The 17,479-nt window shown below is 42.0% G+C and overlaps 7 protein-coding genes across 14 annotated transcripts; 4 read left to right on the plus strand and 3 right to left on the minus strand.

Moving 5' to 3' along the window:
• Positions 1-121: 121 nt before the first annotated feature.
• Positions 122-999, plus strand: LOC117565043 (small ubiquitin-related modifier 3). The gene is made up of 2 exons (XM_034243990.2): positions 122-274; positions 363-999. Exon 2 carries the CDS (start codon positions 470-472, stop codon positions 746-748), a length of 279 nt encoding a protein of 92 aa, XP_034099881.1. The 5' UTR covers positions 122-274; positions 363-469; the 3' UTR covers positions 749-999.
• A 1,105-nt stretch (positions 1,000-2,104) lies between these two features.
• On the minus strand, positions 2,105-3,510 carry LOC117565041 (oxygen-dependent coproporphyrinogen-III oxidase). The gene has a single exon (XM_034243988.2). It carries the CDS (start codon positions 3,380-3,382, stop codon positions 2,219-2,221), a length of 1,164 nt encoding a protein of 387 aa, XP_034099879.1. The 5' UTR covers positions 3,383-3,510; the 3' UTR covers positions 2,105-2,218.
• Positions 3,511-4,965: 1,455 nt separating this feature from the next.
• Positions 4,966-7,648, plus strand: LOC117563303 (uncharacterized). 5 transcript variants are annotated; one of them, XM_034241546.2, is made up of 5 exons: positions 4,978-5,086; positions 5,169-5,288; positions 5,533-5,885; positions 5,940-7,312; positions 7,382-7,648. In XM_034241546.2, exons 2-5 carry the CDS (start codon positions 5,215-5,217, stop codon positions 7,607-7,609), a joined length of 2,028 nt encoding a protein of 675 aa, XP_034097437.1. In that variant the 5' UTR covers positions 4,978-5,086; positions 5,169-5,214; the 3' UTR covers positions 7,610-7,648. The 5 variants fall into 5 exon arrangements, with proteins under 5 accessions (XP_034097440.1, XP_034097437.1, XP_034097441.1 ...); XM_034241549.2 differs by lacking the exon at positions 5,169-5,288 and having other exon boundaries at positions 4,966-5,086; XM_034241550.2 differs by lacking the exons at positions 4,978-5,086; positions 5,169-5,288 and adding an exon at positions 5,348-5,442.
• Positions 7,625-9,292, minus strand: LOC117563306 (hydroxymethylglutaryl-CoA lyase, mitochondrial). Its single transcript, XM_034241553.2, has 3 exons — positions 9,173-9,292; positions 8,668-9,117; positions 7,625-8,222 (listed from the first exon to the last, which is right to left on the minus strand). Exons 1-3 carry the CDS (start codon positions 9,230-9,232, stop codon positions 7,743-7,745), a joined length of 990 nt encoding a protein of 329 aa, XP_034097444.1. The 5' UTR covers positions 9,233-9,292; the 3' UTR covers positions 7,625-7,742.
• A 118-nt stretch (positions 9,293-9,410) lies between these two features.
• On the plus strand, positions 9,411-10,769 carry LOC117563304 (ZZ-type zinc finger-containing protein 3). Its single transcript, XM_034241552.2, has one exon. It carries the CDS (start codon positions 9,442-9,444, stop codon positions 10,498-10,500), a length of 1,059 nt encoding a protein of 352 aa, XP_034097443.1. The 5' UTR covers positions 9,411-9,441; the 3' UTR covers positions 10,501-10,769.
• Positions 10,583-14,191, minus strand: LOC117563302 (ubiquitin conjugation factor E4 A). 2 transcript variants are annotated; one of them, XM_034241545.1, is made up of 4 exons: positions 14,126-14,191; positions 13,251-14,043; positions 12,803-13,191; positions 10,583-12,747 (listed from the first exon to the last, which is right to left on the minus strand). In XM_034241545.1, the coding sequence occupies exons 2-4, from the start codon at positions 14,041-14,043 to the stop codon at positions 10,873-10,875; spliced, it is 3,057 nt and encodes a 1,018-aa protein (XP_034097436.1). In that variant the 5' UTR covers positions 14,126-14,191; the 3' UTR covers positions 10,583-10,872. The 2 variants fall into 2 exon arrangements, with proteins under 2 accessions (XP_034097436.1, XP_034097435.1); XM_034241544.2 differs by lacking the exon at positions 14,126-14,191 and having other exon boundaries at positions 13,251-14,111.
• A 928-nt stretch (positions 14,192-15,119) lies between these two features.
• LOC117565921 (retinol-binding protein pinta) lies at positions 15,120-17,306 on the plus strand. Of its 3 annotated transcripts, none has more exons than XM_034245291.2 (4): positions 15,120-15,182; positions 15,785-16,097; positions 16,352-16,724; positions 16,777-17,306. In XM_034245291.2, exons 2-4 carry the CDS (start codon positions 15,787-15,789, stop codon positions 17,035-17,037), a joined length of 945 nt encoding a protein of 314 aa, XP_034101182.1. In that variant the 5' UTR covers positions 15,120-15,182; positions 15,785-15,786; the 3' UTR covers positions 17,038-17,306. The 3 variants fall into 3 exon arrangements, with proteins under 3 accessions (XP_034101182.1, XP_051858919.1, XP_034101184.1); XM_052002959.1 differs by lacking the exon at positions 15,120-15,182 and adding an exon at positions 15,226-15,242; XM_034245293.2 differs by lacking the exon at positions 15,120-15,182 and adding an exon at positions 15,278-15,410.
• The last annotated feature ends 173 nt before the right edge of the window (positions 17,307-17,479 follow it).

Here is a 17,479-nt window from a genome sequence, read left to right on the forward strand (position 1 = left end):
TTGATAAATTTAATTATTAATTTCAGAAATCGTTAAAGAATTTAAAATCAAACCGATTTGAAAAATAAATAACTATACAGCATTATATGTGCAACCCTGGCTACTGTGGTAATTATTAGTACATTTTAGTGTGCGTAATTTTTTGCCTTGCCAATAGGGAGACACTGCAAATACAACCATTTTTTGGCGTGTGTGTAGCAGCGAGCAAGCAAGCCGCTTGGTTAATCTTGGTTACAAAAAAAAAAGCAAGCGAGTCGTGAAACGTATTAAAAAAGTAAGAAAAATTGCAATTTGCCATTGCAAACGTGTGCAAATATCAATAGTTAAGTGCATTTTGTATTAATTTCAATTGCTTTACATAGGCAGCACACAAACGGCCGGCATTTCTACAAGAATTCAACAATTTTGTGTGTGTAAATTATCGCTCAGCAAGTAAGCAGCGCATTAGCAAAAAAAAAAAGAAAAAAACATGTCTGACGAAAAGAAGGGCGGCGAAACCGAACACATCAATCTGAAGGTTCTGGGCCAGGATAATGCGGTCGTGCAGTTTAAGATTAAGAAACACACACCATTGCGCAAACTGATGAATGCGTACTGCGACCGTGCCGGACTCTCAATGCAAGTGGTGCGCTTCCGTTTCGACGGACAGCCTATCAATGAGAACGATACTCCGACCTCGCTGGAGATGGAGGAAGGCGACACCATTGAGGTCTATCAACAGCAAACTGGCGGCGTTGATGTTTATTAAATATCTATTTCTAGTAGTTAAGATAGTTACGCTTCATTTTTACAAACAAAACGGCAAACAAACAACAACCGCAACAGCAAAACAACATTATATTCTGCAGCAAAATAAACAGCTAAGACCACAAAAAAATGTATCAATTCTGTTTTGTACACACTGAAAAAGAAACAACAACAAAGACCTAACTATATTTGCTAACAAAAGGAAAACAACTGGAAAATAAAGCATTTTGTAAACTATGATTTAAGTAATAATTGACATTCGATGTAAAATGTGTATATGTATTTCTTGGCGGCTAAAAAACAAAAGGCAAACGAAATATATTGCCGGTTGCGCGCATTTCCCGCTTTATATCCCTAAACACACGCATACAACAACACCAAGCGCATGGGAAGCACATCTGTGTGTGTGTGTGTGAGGGTTTCAGCTTGCTCGATGCACGCACACACATGCAAAGCAGCGCAAATTGTGTACAGTACTGCAACTGTGTGCGTGTGTTTATATGTGGGGGAAACAAGTATACATACACAATTTGAGGGCAGACAACATGATGTACATCACATTATTATGAGTATGTATACAGCGTATACTACCCTAAGCTACATACATGGAGATGCTACATGGTAGCTAGTTTGATCTGCACACATAACCTTAAAATGCATATGTCTCGATGATGACGTCAGTCAGAATGTGCTAGAAGTATTTGTCACTTAACCTAAAAATTAATAACGGATACTCAAGTATTTACCGTAAAATATGAAATACATATGTACATATCTAGTAATTGCTCATAGTTGTACCTACATTTGTTGGACTTTTCTGTTGGGTGGACATTTTCTTTACGAGTTTTCAAATCGTTTTCGGAGTAATTTTGAACTACCTCCCCTTGGACAAGTGTCCGGCTAAGAGAGTTATTTACAGTGAATTTCAAGTAGTTTTTGATTTGATAGTTATTTTTGCATAACAAATTTAAGTACAGTATAACGCCGATAATTATAACAAAATTGTGCAATTATCTAAAATATATTATTAACTTTAAAATTATTTAAATGTTTTTTATTTTGATTTATGCAATTATCGTCAATTTTCAATTTAAGGCAGATGCAATTATCGGCATTATACGGTTTTTATAATTTTTTAGATTATTTATAATTAAAAAAAAACTAACGAATGAAGCAATATACATATGAGCAAACAAATTTGCAAACACATAAAAGATAAATTTGAAATAAAAATATGTATTTGAAAACAAGCATTAAATATGTTCAAAAACGGAGTCCATTTACGATTATTAAAATTATAAAATATATACATTAAAACGGCAGCTCAATTTTGTAAAATAAAAAGCATTTAATTATTGCTTGAAAACAAGAGTTATTTACAAATTTAAGTATTGATGAAAAGGCACCGTATTCCCCACTATTAAAAATAAATACAATTAGTAAACCATTCAATTGTCATGGTCGGCATAGTTTAGACCCACTCCTTGGGATTTTGCAGCACTTGCAGCAAGGCGTTCTCCTTGGACTTGGCCTGTGGTTCATGCATATATTCCCACCTGGCGTGCAGGGGCAAAGACATGAGGATGCTCTCGTAGCGTGCTCCAGGCGTATAAAGGCCAAACTTTGTGCCCCGATCATAGATCAAGTTGAACTCCACATAGCGACCGCGTCGCAGCAATTGCCATTGCCGCTCCTTGTCGCCATAGGCTGCATTCTTGTGCTTCTGGACCAGGGGCAAATACGAAGGCGTCACCGCTTTCGCACAGCTCTTCACAAAGTTGAAGGCTTCCTGTTGGCTGGGTTCGTCGATGTCATCGAAGAAGATGCCGCCAATGCCGCGACTTTCATTGCGATGCTTGATGTGAAAGTAATCATCGCACCATTTCTTGAACTTGGGATAATAGCTGACATCGTGTTCATCGCAGGCCGCCTTCAGAGTCTTGTGAAAGTGACGCGCATCCGCTTCGTCCAGATAATAAGGTGTTAGATCGGTGCCACCGCCAAACCACCATTGTTTGCTGCCATCGGGCAACTGCACCTCAAAGTAGCGATAGTTAAAGTGTATCGTGGGCACATGAGGATTACGTGGATGGATCACAGCGCTGACACCGCTGGCAAAGAAGGGCAGCTTCACGTTCTCCGTCAACGCCTTGCCTCGGGCACGCATCTGCTGCACTGCAGCAGGTGGCAGGCTTCCTGTGACCACAGAGACATTGACGCCCGCTTTCTCGAAAACATCGCCATCCTGAAGCACACAGGTGACACCACCGCCACCCTCTTTGCGCATCCAGCGATCCACTTTGAATTTCTGGCCGCTGAACTCTTCAGATTCCAGGGCACGGCAGAATTCCGCTTGAATCTCCATTATCATTAGTTCCATGCGATGTCGCATATTCTCATCCGCATCCTCGAGCAGCGTGTTGGCATCAGTAATAGGTTCGGCCATGAATTTGGATGTGTTTAACTTGCGATTGACCTTTGCGGCCTCTGCTTGTGCGTACGTGACCGTTGCAAAGGTCGAGAGGCCTAGTCCGGTGCCAAGCAAAAAGCCCCGAAAATGCTGACTCCTCATGCGCCTGCCCAGCTGGAAGCTGCTCAGCGAGAGCAGCGATATTGTGTGCCGCAAAGCGTTCATATTTAATTTAATTGTGTTTGCGTTGACCACGAATTTTCGTCACCTCTTACAACATAGAGGAGACCGGACCTTTCTTTTTTCAATATTTGTTATCTTGCTGCTTCTTATACCGGCAAAGCCAGCTGATAACAACGATATCGATAACTAGGTCTGTTTATTTTCGATTTACAACAGTTTTCAAATTGGTAGCTTCGTTATGTGCATACCACTGCTGTTCATTTTTGATTAACAACATTTTTGATTTTATTGCATCAGCTTGTATTTAGTTGTCCAAACTTGACCATATAACTGAAACGACCATATTTATGATTGATTACTTAATTTGTTTGCATTCTGCTTCTTATAGCAGCAAAATCAGCTAATGACATTCATATCGATAACAAAGTGTAAGCAAAATAATATGTATTTTCAATTAACTACTGCTTGGATTTATTTGGATTTATTATTTCATCATGCGAACATAATAGTATATTATTCAGTTGCATAGCAAAAAGAATACATAGTTTATTATCGGTGATAAGGCGTACCAACTTTATTTTTCCAGCATTTATTGTGCAGTTTTGGCAAGTCCATCTAAAACTGTACAGTTTGAGGATTGAAAATTTGGTTTTTACTTTAAAGGAAATATTTTTCATAATATTATATGTTTTGATTACACACAAAAGAAAATCTATAAATTCGACCAAAAAATATTTAAAAATTTGCAATATTCAATTTATTAGAAGAATAGATTAATCACTTTGCCAATATTTTATTAACCGCAAGGGAAATCTGCATAATCCTTAGATTGGTTTAAATACAGCATTATTAAATTGTTTAAATTTTTGCATTTTGAGGTTCTGTAAAAACGGTCACATCCCGACAAATAAAACAACTTTAGGAAAAGCTTTCTTTACAAGTCTAACCGAAACAAGATCATACTTATTTCTTTAAAAACTACAAACGTTTGAAAAAAAAATGAGTTTCGACGACGATTTTTCAAAAATGGTTCGCCGGCTTGAGAATTCAATTTTACATTCAACTCCATACGTCTTCTGCACACTTTCAAATGGAGACGACACTACGCTTGCCATAGAAGAGGCTTTAAAGGATTCGAGAACTGATGCTGGCCTTCATAAAAGTATTCAAAGTCCCATTACACCAAGGAATGGAGTGCGACCACAGTACAGCCGAAATTCTCGTTTGGGCAACCATAAATTCCGCCGTATTTAAAATGTTTATTAGCTATTATTAAATTTTGCAAAAGAAAAAAAATGTCCATCTTTGTTTTGATTTTACCGTACGTTGTTTCATTGGGCAACTCTGCGCTCGCTCGAACTTGCTATTGAATAGGATGGCAAAAATGCTAACGCTACGGCAACATTACGTACATATGTAATCGCAGTATTCCCAGACAGCCAAACTTTGTTTGCTTAATTAGCCATTTCAGTGCATCAAATATATGTATTTTTAAATTGGATTTTCTGACATTAATAAAAATATGTACATTCGATTTTTGTTTTGCTTTTACCATACATTGTTTTATTTGGCACCGCTTATCGCGCTAGAGATTTTGAGCATGGTGGCAACGCTATAAATGCAATTCAAAATTACCAGACATTTGCAGGCTGTGCGCGTCGATAAAAGAAAAACACGATCGCCTCGTTTGAAGGCAGCAACCACAACTTCTTGGAGTTTGTCTTAATATTATTTCTGTTATTTAAAGTAAGTAAAACGTCGCAATAATTTGTTAAAAAGAAAACAATTGGGACTTGTATAAAAAAACTAACTTTACTCTATTATTAAGTATATAAGAAAAAGAAGCAAGTAAACGCCGTCAGGACGAAAAAAAAATGTCTGGCTTAGAGAAATTTCAAGACAACCCGGCTTGGCGTAAGAAATTGCTCAACCATCTGCTTATGGATCGGTAAATACGTTTGCACTCCTTACACACACACACATACATACATAGTATTGATGATGATATTGCTGATGAAAATGTAGCTCGATGTAACAAACCTTATTTTGGATGATCTGCATGTTGAAAAACAACAACAAGTACTCATTTAGTGTAGTGTCAAGTGAATATAGCCAAAAGTATATGTATATTAGGATTACAATTGTTAATAATTTGGCGAGTGTAAAATATAATTTATTATTAATATTTTTAGTCCGCGACCAGCTGCAACGCAACCTTTATTAGATACCATGGAGCGTCGTCATAGTTTAGATATTGTTCTCGACTTTCCCGCTTTGATCGCAGCCCGCAAAGCGGAGCTAGAGAAGATTCGCCAGCGTGAGGAAGTCACACTGGCAGCAACGGCAAGTGAAATGATCCGCAAGAGCAGCGATGAACTGCAACAGGAACTTGAGGCAGATGTCGATGATAGCTTCGGTGCTTTTGAACGCATGTGCGATAAAACTGGATCTGATCCCGATAGCACGCTCTTTCAATATCTACACAGCGATGATAAGGATCAGGTGCTGGCCCAGGCCAAAGAGCGCAGCGCACGCGCTGATAAATGTGAGTAAAGCAGATTAGTTAAAGAAACTTAATTAAAATCTGTGTGCCTTGCAGCTGGTGACTTAGAGATGGAGGCACTCCGTCGCATGCTGGAGGATGTCAGCTGTCATCAGCAGCTGGACAATGAGAGTCCTTTGAAAGGTGTCGAGTGCACACAGCTGGAGGATATCGAGGCACCTTCACGTTTATGGGACAACGATTACACCATCAGTGGCAATGATTCGGTGTTGCTGCCAAAAACTGCGGCAAAGACTTCGCCCGTCAAAATGGTTGGCTTGCTGCGTCCCTCGACCATATTGGAGGCATCCAGCGAGGCGGATCTGTCGGATTATCAAACGGAGAGTAGCTTTCAAACTGCCGCTGCTAGCATCAAAACAACTCAGAGCCTAGAGACAATTGCCTCCGGCTCGAGTTGCTATGAAACTGCGGCGGACAATTCATTGGCAAGCAGCTGCTCAAAGGAAACAGGAGCTGCAACATCGTTGAACGTTGATGATCTGTTCTATGCGGCCATTGCCAAAGGACGTCCTCTTGGCATGTCCAAAGGCGAAGAGGAGGAGTTACTCATTGACTTGCAAGAGACGCTGCTTGATTTGGTTGCCAAGCAGCAGAATGAGACTATTGCAAGTGAGGCTGCCGAAGATACGATAATTGAATTGTCCTCAGGCAGCGAAGACGAAGAAGATTGCAATGTGGAAATCAAACAGGAGCAGCAAGAAAAGGAATTGGAAGAACAGGCAGATGAGTTTTCGTCAAGTGAGGAGGAAAATAAAGAGAACAAATCATTGCAGTTCAACGATACTATGGAGGAAATGGAGTACATGATGCAAAAGGGTATGGAATATATGGCTAAGGCGCAGGCAGAAAAAACAAACGCAACAGCAAGCAAGCCAACGACACCAATCAAGCCCCAAACTCCAATCAAGTCAGTAACTCCAAGCAAGCCAGCAACACCTAAACTGTTGCCCAAGCAAAGCACCTTTGTGCTGACGCCAAAGGCGTCGCCACTGAGATCCGTCACAAATAGTGCCAACAAGAAGCAACCATTATCTGCCAGCGTTTCTTCGCGCTATGCCCTCAATATGGATAAGCCAACCGGAAAGTTCTTTAAACAACCGTCAGCGATACCAATGCGTCGCAATCTGAAGCCGCTCAAGGATCAGTTTGCACACATCGTTAGTCCCATACGCACCTATACACAAAAGTCCTCAACGGCGCCCTTGATGAGCATGTTCCGTCAGGCACAGGATGTGAATGATGCCTTCGATAAAATGAGCTGCCACGAATTCCAGGAGGAGTCACGTCTCTGTCAATTGAAGCGTCCGCCAGGCACGATCAAGCTGCATGCAACGAAGCTAAGCAACTGCATTGAACCTCGATCTAAATTATTGCCCAAGAAGGCTTACATTTCATCCGAACTAAAGCAGGTGAGGAAATATTGATAATCAAATTATTTTTATATTAAACAGTTAATGACTGATAATTTTCCTTGACAGGTTGTGGATGAGCGCACTCCGTTGCCCATGCCCAATGTGCCGAAGATACAAAAGTATCTCAATTCGGCTGTGGAGCCAATGGTACTGCGTCACGATGGAAAGTTGAAGATGAACGAACACGATGCAGGTTCCCACATTCCACCGCGTGTCAATCAAAGTTTGGGCGATCTGTCGCTGGCGTCGGGCGACATTTCGCTTTACACCATCAAGGATGCGCAGAAGTTTTAAAGATTTACAATATGATTAGTTTTTGGGCTTTGTATTTTAACGTATATAACAAGAAAATAAACACAACATGCAAGATTTAGTAACTAGTAAATGCCATCGTTTGCTTTGTGTATCACTCAAAATGCTACTCTCTTTAGATCTGCTGCGATTGTGGTCCCTTCCAGGCGCGATTCACATTGGACTCGGACGGTCTGCCCAACTCGGTGCATATAAAACGTCCTACTTCAATTAGTTTATCCAAATTGACTCCAGTTTTCAAGCCCATGCCGTGCAACATATAAACCACATCCTCGGTGGCTGCATTGCCAGAGGCGCCTCGTGCATATGGGCATCCGCCCAGCCCCGAGACCGAGGCATCCACCACCCTGATGCCGTAATCCAGTGAGGTCAAGATGTTGGACAATGCTTGCCCATAAGTGTCATGACAATGCATGGCAAGTTGCTCTGCAGGCACAGCGCGTGACACTTCGTCCAGCATACGGCGCATGCTGCCCGGCGTTCCAACGCCGATGGTGTCGCCCAGGGAGATCTCGTAGCAGCCCATTTGGTGCAGCGCCTCAACCACTTTGACAACGGCTTTGGGTGACACTGCGCCTTCATAAGGACAACCCACCTGTCGAGGAAGAGGAAGAAATGATTCATTAAAAAACTGGAGAATCACAAAAGAAAAGAGTGCAAGCTAATTTAGAATTTTTTAGCTAAACAGATAAACTTAGCGAAAAAAATCATGGAACATAAAATATACATAATTTTCTTAGCGAAAACAATTTAAATATTGCTAATAAAGTGCGACTGTGATTTTTATGCTCCGGATTCGCGGCCTCAATCAAATTAGTGACTTGCAGCTCATAACAGCTTGGATGTCATTAACAGTTCTGTAAATGTTTACATTACAACTATCTGTTAAGATTTCTCGGATAATTAAATTATGTTAAATAATAAATAATACGAGAGCTGTTAAGTTAACACGATTGACTAGAGCTTCTGCTTGACTAACGAAGGCGCTAATTTGTAATAGTATTAACAAATTTGTATCAATTGCAATTATCTAAACTTACAATGGTGGACACGTAGCCACGAACTCGGATTCCATGTTGCTTGGCAGCTGCCAGTACAGGTTTAAAGCGCTCAATGGCTGCCGCTGCATCACAATTAACGTTCTTCAGCGAAAAGGCATCGGAAGCGGCACCAAACACTGCAACTTCTTCGGCACCCGCAGCCAAGGCGCTTTCAAAGCCCTTTAGATTAGGTGTGAGCACTGGGTAACTAATTCCAGGCACCCGGCGAATACCGCGCAGCACTTCCGTATTGTCGCCCATTTGTGGCACCCATTTGGCACTCACAAAGCTGGTGGCTTCTATTGTTTGCAATCCAGTTTCAGACAAGCGATCGATCAAATCGATTTTAACGGCTGCCGGTAAAAGTTTGGGCTCGTTTTGCAATCCATCCCTGGGGCCCACTTCAACTATACGCACTTGATCCTGCGACACCTTGCTAGACAACAGTCTCTGCAAGCATTTGTATTGATTAATTAATAGTCCAAGTGCACGAATAAAAACTTACAATCGCGGAGTAGCGAAGCAGCGGTTGACACTTAAGGGCCAAACAACTAGGAATCAACATTGTGGGTTGGGTTTAGTTTTTGTTACGTGAAGTGCTTCTTCTTTTTCACACATCAACAGCAACAGGTGATTTTAATCGATCACGATTCTTTCACATTGTAATGTTAAGCTACATAACATACTGTTAATGGTACGATTAATGAACACTCGATATGTTCAAAGCAAACGTTAATCGATTCTTTAAAACACACCTCTAATTGCGCACACAGAATGGAGCAAAACCACAACAAACCAAATAATACAGAACCCGACAGTTTGCAGGATGAATGTGAGGATGACGACGAGATCGAGGACGAAGATGATGTGTTCCACTTCGAGTCGGAGCACTTGGCATTACGCGGCAATCAAAGTTACACCAATTTGCTGCGCACCATTGCCTTGCTGCAGGCGCAGCGTATTCGAGTGCATCAACAAATCGACGAGCTGGAAAAGGCGCGCGATTTGTATTTGGCACAACCACAGCTGCTAATGCAGAAGCTGCGCAACAATGAACCCATAATAGCACCTAACTACATAACCACGGTTAGTCTGCCGGAGTTGCCTAGTTTATCAGTAGGCGAAGATGTGAAGAAGGTAACAGCTCCAAAAGCGTCGCAAGAATCCGATAAGAATACCCTGAATAAGGCACCGACACGTCTGTGGACCAATGAGGAGCAGCGACGGCTGGAACAGCTACTTATCGACTATCCGCCTGAGGAGGTGGAGATGCGACGCTTCGGTAAAATCGCCAAAGAGCTAGGAAATCGAACGGCACAACAGGTTTTCAGCCGAGTACAAAAGTATTTCCAGAAACTGCACGATGCTGGCTTGCCTGTGCCTGGTCGCCTGCCCAAATATCGACGCGCTGGCGGCGGACTTTCAACGCGCAAGTTTAATATACGTCGTTCCACATTCTTTCCGGCTCAAAATATTGAAATCCACATGCCCGAAGACGATTATGCGTTCGATGAACTGAGGCCAGTTACTGCATCGCCGACGCTTAAAGTGGAGCCCAAACTAGAGTTGGGAGCCCAGGGCAAGAAGCAGCTGCAGCTGAAGATGCTGACGGCCATACGTGAGGAAAAACTGCTGTCAGAGGATGGCTATAGTCCCGATCCCTTGGCCCCGCGTTGTGCCGAATGCGAGGAATCGGCGGTGACGCGAGATCGTTGGCATTGTAACAGTTGTTATTGTTTCATTAATTTGTGCGGCGATTGTCTGGCCGATCAGTTGGTCAACGAAACTTTCGAGCACATCACACACGACGTCGTTGTGGAGCAGGAGACCTGATAGTTGTACCATAGATTATATATTTCCACATTGTATATTCGATGTATACCTTAGCCTAAGAACAACATGCGCCATTTCTACCTCCATTTGCACAATATTTTTTATTTGATTTAATGAAAACATATTTACATAAACATTTGATGATTATTTTTATAGACTCGCACTTGTATTACAACTAAATCGCATTTCCGTCTTCGACTAAAGGACGATTGAACTAGTGGAAAAAAGAATTTGCCAAGCTCTCTAGCTTATGTACATGGTATATCATATATAGTATTATTAATTCATTTTTTATATTGGAATTTTCTCGAGTAAAACGCCTGATTCTTTGGTGATGCAGCAGCAGCATCCATATTCCGCTCGCTTGGCCCCTCAACTCTTCTCACGCGCTGCGCTGCGTTTGCCCTCAATCCACTGCTCGATCTGCTGCTTCAGCGCCTCATTCGACTTCACCTTGTCCATGGTAAGTGGTTCCCGATTGAATGGATCCGTTTGATCACTCAGCAAATGCCGTGCAATCGTCGAACGATCCACAGTTACCTTTGAGCTGGGCAACACCACAGGATCCGTCATTAGTGTGCTGATAATTGGATCCAAATACTCTTCGGGTGCATCGGCGAGCAACTCTTGTTCCTCCTTGTAGTCGGCGCCCATCTTCTGAACCTTGGCCGCAAATTCGGCCATGTCGCCAATCAATTGACCGCCGCCAATGCGTATCAAGATATTCTCCGCATAGCCGAACAATTGATCGCTATAGGAGCGTCCGTCCTGTGAGACAGCCAAGCAGAAGCTATTGTCGGTGCTCAGATTAATGTAAATGTGTGCAATCTCCAGCACCGTTTGTGCCGGATCAAACTCAAATTCCTTCTTGTCCTTGACCTTGAAGCGTTCGCGTTGTGGGCCCACCAGGTGCAGTAGGAAATAGTTCAACATGGCCGCAATGCGATCCACCATGCTGTTGTGGCAGAAGATGCTCTTGATTTCTGTAGTCAGCAGCTTCAGTATGTTGATGGTATCGCGTCCCAAAATGTTGTCGAAGCGCGCCAACATGCCCAAATGTTGTAGATTCGTTGTTTGTTGCTGTCGCTCGCTGTGCGACAAATTATTCCATTCGCCATTGTCTTGGGCACGTTGCAGCTGCTTGATCTGCTCCAGATTCGACAGCGATTCGTCCAGCAGAAAGATGGCATCGTTGATCAACAGATTGATGAAACGCAAAAAGATAGGCGGCTCAATTGCCTCCATATTCGCCTCAGCTTCGCTGGCCAGCAGTCGAAAGCATTCGATGTGCTCCTGCTTGGTCCACAGGAACTCCATGATGGCATACATGGGACGACGATAGTTGAATTTTTGCTCAAACTGCACCGATTGTCCCGTCATCTCAATGCTCACAAACACATTTAATAGACTGCGCACAACTTGCAGTCGATCCGGATGATTATCAAAGACATGTGTGATGAATGCTTTGCGATTGCTGCCGGAGATTTGCGTGGGTAGCAGAAATTCCAAGGCATCCGCGAGCTTGGCACGCAAATGCGGATTCTTGACAAGCTCCGAGCTACCCATAAACAGCAGTATCATCTTAAAGAAGGCATCGTGTGATGTGGTGTACATCTGTATGAATTGATCGCCCGAGAAATTGCGGCAGAAATTCAAATACGCAGCAATATTATCAATGATATTCTCTGGCACCGATTTCATGTATGGCGCCACAAACGGTGGCGTCTCTGACAATAGTTCCAGATTGCGCAGAAGCTGCGGCGCAAAGTCCTTTTTGTCTAGAGCCGCTTCGTAACTCTCGCGTGGCATCATTGCAATCTCCGTCAACCAAATAGCCGAGGCCTCAAAGAACCGCAAGATGGCAGCATCATTTTCGGGCTCCGCCAAACCGTTGCGTATGCAGAGCACTTGCTGCATCTGCTCTTGGAGCATGCGCAACAGATTCTTGGTTAGATCGTTGTTGGGATCACGCGTAGCTACCTCCTGGTAAGCTGTCTGTGTGGTTTGCAGCTCACGCATCATGCGTGTCATGCGCTCGATGCACGCACGATTGCCCAGCTCGAAGGCTTTGTGCGCCAAGTAGAAGATTTCGGTGATGAAATTGTATTTGGCTGCCGTGAGGCGTTGTTCGCCCTCCTCAGCGGGCAGCAGACAAGTCTCCTCGTAGGCCTTGAGCATGCTGACGCCCTTAGCGCGGCGTTCCTCGATGGTTGAGACGGCACAATAAGTGGGATCCACCATCAGTACCTGCAATGAGAAATTAATCTCTTTAAATACTGTTTTTACTATTCAGTAAAGTTACCTTCATGCCAGGCACACAGAGCGGTGCACAGAGACGCATTAACACCGCACTCAGGCTGGTCATGAACGCATCACTTGCTGTGCTGTGCACCGTCTGCTGCATGTTCAGATTGATGGTGCTCCACAGATGGCCACGCGCCACATTCGCATCCAAACAATTGGCGATCCACTGCAGCGTTTTTCTCTTGGTTTCGGGCGTCTGGACGAGCAGCTGTTTAATCAGCAGAAATATTTGCTGTTGATGATGTGCCAACAGTTGCCACAAAGATGGATCCGTTTGCTGGGAAACCAGTGAGATGTCGCGAAAGAATTCATACGGTGCCGACTGTGTCTTGGGCATGATGGAGACACACAGCAGCTGGCCAAACAAAGTGGTCATGTAGTCGCCACCTAAAAACAAGCATATATATAATTAATACTGTCGTAATGTGTAAAGGATTAAGGCCAACCCTTTGCCTTGGGATTGGGAGTGGTGTAGTCGATGAGCAGTTCACCCAACATCCCGGCGCGCTTTTCGCGCACAAAATAACCCAATATCCAGAAGAGGTTCTTGCGTATGGTGATCAAATTGTCCTTGACCAGCTGCTTCTGCAAAAAGCGCAACATGGGATAAAAGATGGCCTTTAAAGCGCCCAGTGCTTCCAGTTCCTGTTCATCCTCCTCGAGCACCTTGTCACAGACGCGTATAAGAAACTCCTGCACACTCGTATCATGCTCATCCGCCTGATCGAACAGATCAAGCCACTGCAGATGAAATATTTGCGGCAAAAACAAATCCGGCTGTCGCATGCAAGTGCTGGCATTATTAAAGATCAGCTTCAGTATCTTCTCGCAATCCTTTTTGTCCCGCTCACTGATGTTCGGCTTCTGAAGCTTGCTCTCGCAGCGATTGAAGGCGCCATGTAAATACTTCATCGAGTGCCGCTGCAAAGCTTCGTCCTTACCCTGCGTACTTTGAAACGGTGTGACCAGATATTGTGCTAGATCGTTGATCATGAGACGCTCGAAGAGTGCATGGGCAACGAGATCTTCGTTCAGTGTCCCCATGTTATCGGTGTTGTCGGCAACAACAACGTCGGCGAGGCACAGCACCGAATGCTTGCGACTGTGATCCACATCTTTGTTGAGGGTAAAGAGCAATATGAATTCAATCAGCTGCTTGGAAATGCCATTTGCTGGAGCGTCCGCTGCTTGTTGGAGCAGCGCTGCAAATGGATTATCGGTATCTCCAACGCTCGCCATCTGCATTATTTTTGGTTGTGTTCAATAATTATTTAGATTGTTTAACAGAAATTAGAATGTTTCAATTGTAATTTTTTGCTACCTGTCACTTTGTCACTCTGCAAATTAGAGTTTCAGTGTGACGGCAATTGGATTCACAAAATATACCAAGCACAAAAAATACCAACGCTTACCGTTGCAGCGAGCTTTTGATGAGCCCAATTGGATTTGAAATTTGCAAACAAAAAACAAACTTAGATAATTTTACTTTTATTCAATAATATATTTTCGTTCAATTAAAAACTCATATTTTAGACCTGCCATATCTTATCGTTCTATTTATTCATTTGAACTTTTAATAAACAAATAAACAAAATCAACAGCGAAATTAAAGCCTAAGAATAAGCGCTAATAAGATTGTAAGATTAACAATTAGAATTAGTCACATTAGCTATTCCAAAGTTGTCGGCATAATGGTATTCCATCGAAGCTCGTACTTAGTTTTGTTTACAAGTTTAAGTTATCGATAATTTTAAAAGATGGCGCCAATGCATTTCCCTTTAGCATATTCAAAATCCATCTTTTGATAACATTGCAAATGCAATAAATCATTTGTGTGTGAGAGTGCAATTGATTTCCTCAATTAAATTTGATATGCTGTAATGAACTCAAGTAACCTTGCGCATTTATCAGTATTTATTTGATTAATTGTATTTCATTGTGGATGCAAATTGCTCCAGTAAGCAAAGCCCTTTAAATCAGCTTGTTGCACTTAGTTGATTAAGCTCCGGTCCAAAATACGAAAATTAGAACATTTGGGCATTGAAAATGTCGTCAGCTTTTAGCGCAGCCGCATGCACCTAAAATAATACGTCATAACAATAGCTATTTATGTGTGGTTTTGGCTGTATTTGTGTCTCACATAAATCCAAAGCCAATTAAGACAATCAATCGAACACACAAAAGAAAAAGCAAAACCACCCACTGCCTGGTACACCACAAGCATAAATAAATAAATAAGTGTAGCATTTCTTCTTCCTCCCCTGATTAAGACAGAGAAGACGATAGCTTCGCCATTTCGCTTTTCGCATTTCGATCTCAACATCAAGTTCGTTGATTTTGCACCATTTTCGTATCAGTCGGTGCTGCATTTTCAAACGGTAAACACGGCTGCAGTTGCTAAAATACATGATTTAACCAAGCAAGCGTTCGCTACAAGTGTGCGTGTATATTTGTGTGTGCGTGCGTGCATGTGTGTGTGTGTGTGCACATCTAATTATCGGTTTCCAATAATCACCAAAACAGAAGCCGCCTGCTTGGAACCGTAACGATTATCGATAAGCGTGGAAAAGTCAATAATAATAGTACTACAGTGAATAACAGTTACAGTAACTGCAATTGCATTAAATTACATTTAATATAACATAAATATAATATAATATTAAATATAATCACATATAAATTGACGTTATTAGAAAGGATTTAAAAACGATTAAAATGCGATTGCTTATTAACCGCACGCAATCGATTTTAAGCTTTGATTTAGATAAATTCAAAATTCGCTTTAAATTGTTGAACTTGTTAAATGCAATTATTTGCAGAAAATATATTTTTATATATAGCCAATTAACACTGCAGCATATGCATTTGCTTATCTACTGATTAATTGCCAGATAAACAAATCGTCCATTAACTTAATACATGTTGAGTTTAATGGGTCGCATACTTAATCTGACGTATACTTAATATGATATCTTCGCAGCAATGAGTACAATGCAAATACGTCCACTGAAGCCCGCCCTGCAGGCGATTGCCATCGAAGAACTAAATGAGGTGCCCCACCGGGTGGCAGAGGACATCGCTGCTCTGCGTGATTGGGTGCTGAAGCAGCCACATCTGCGCGCCTGCACCGAGGATCAGTTTCTGTTGGCCTTTCTGCGCGGCACCAAATTCAGCTTGGAGCGAGCCAAGCAAAAGTTCGATCGATTTTATACTCTCCAAGCATCCATTCCCGAGGTGTTTAATGAACGGCGATTGGCCACGGATCCTTTGGTGCTTGAGATTATACGATCCGGGTGAGTCTTTTGTTTCCTTCTTAAACTGTGAACTATAACTAATAAAAAAAATAACTTAGGCTCTTGGAAAAGAAAATATATTTAGAATTATTTTCTTATTATTTACATGAATAATTTCAAACAGACTTTGATTTCTATTTAAAAATTATACGTGCTAAAGTTTTTAATAAAAATACAAATTCAATAAATTAGCCGAACAATGAAAATATCAAATTAAATATATAAATACCATAATCTCATTTAAATATTTCCAGCATCTTGTTGCGCATGCCACAGGACGAGGATGATGCGGGTCCTTGTGTGACCATTATACGCGCTGGCAGCTACGACACTTCGAGATTTAAATTCCAGGACATCATCCGAGTTGGCTCCATGTTTGGCGAAATAATGATGTTCGAGGATGAGAATGCCACAGTTTCCGGCTATGTCGAAGTGATGGACATGAAAGGCATCACCGGAACGCATTTGTTTGCCCTGCAGCCGGAATTATTGCGCAAGTTCTCCGCGTATGCGGATGAAGCGATGCCCACCAGACAGAAGGGCATACATTTTATCAATGTGCCGGCCGCTTTTGAGGCAGGTTTCAACACGTTGCGCTCCTTCTTTTCTGCCAAGATCAAGAGTCGCGTAAGTTGTAGCCTGACTTTTGACAATCCATATCTAATTTGGACTCTTGCAGATCTCGGTGAGCTCCGATCCGGATGCCATTTTCAACATTGTGCCTCGCGATTGTCTGCCTGTGGAATACGGTGGAACTTTTGGCCTCATGGAGGACATTAGTCGCGACATGGAAGCCAAGTTGATGAGCTATGAATCCTACTTTGTGGCATCGCAGCATTTTGGCACCGATGAAAAGCTTCGCGACTTTAGCAATCCTCTAGAGGATAAACGCTCCTCTTTTGGCGCTGTGGGTTCGTTTCGCAAGCTGGAAATCGATTGATAAGCGAGGATTATTCCCACTCGCATTGACAGACGGATTAGCTTTATTAGCACACACCACGGTTAGGTTTAAGTTGTAAGTGTTTTATCTTATCGCATTACCCGAAATGGGTTTCAAATGCTCTATACTCTATAATAAGCAGTTGTTATTCCATTGTCTTGCCTAATCTAATGTTTTTTTTTTTTAATATCTGCCAATTATAACTGTGTCTATAAAAAGTTTTATTGCTTTGCAATAATCTCTTTTTATTCCGGAACATTTTGTTCATATTTAATGACACTAGAAATTGTTAAACAACTTTATATGCATTTTAAATGTTTTTAAGATGCAGATAAACTTATTTATAAGAAATATTCATTCCTATATAATTTTGATTACAATTAAAAGCAGTTAACCTTGAAAAATAAAAGATAATAAAAAATAACTGAACAACATCAACGAC

The sequence above is a fragment of the Drosophila albomicans genome, chromosome 2L (assembly GCF_009650485.2).
Source record: "Drosophila albomicans strain 15112-1751.03 chromosome 2L, ASM965048v2, whole genome shotgun sequence".
NCBI classification, from domain to species: Eukaryota; Metazoa; Arthropoda; class Insecta; order Diptera; family Drosophilidae; genus Drosophila; species Drosophila albomicans.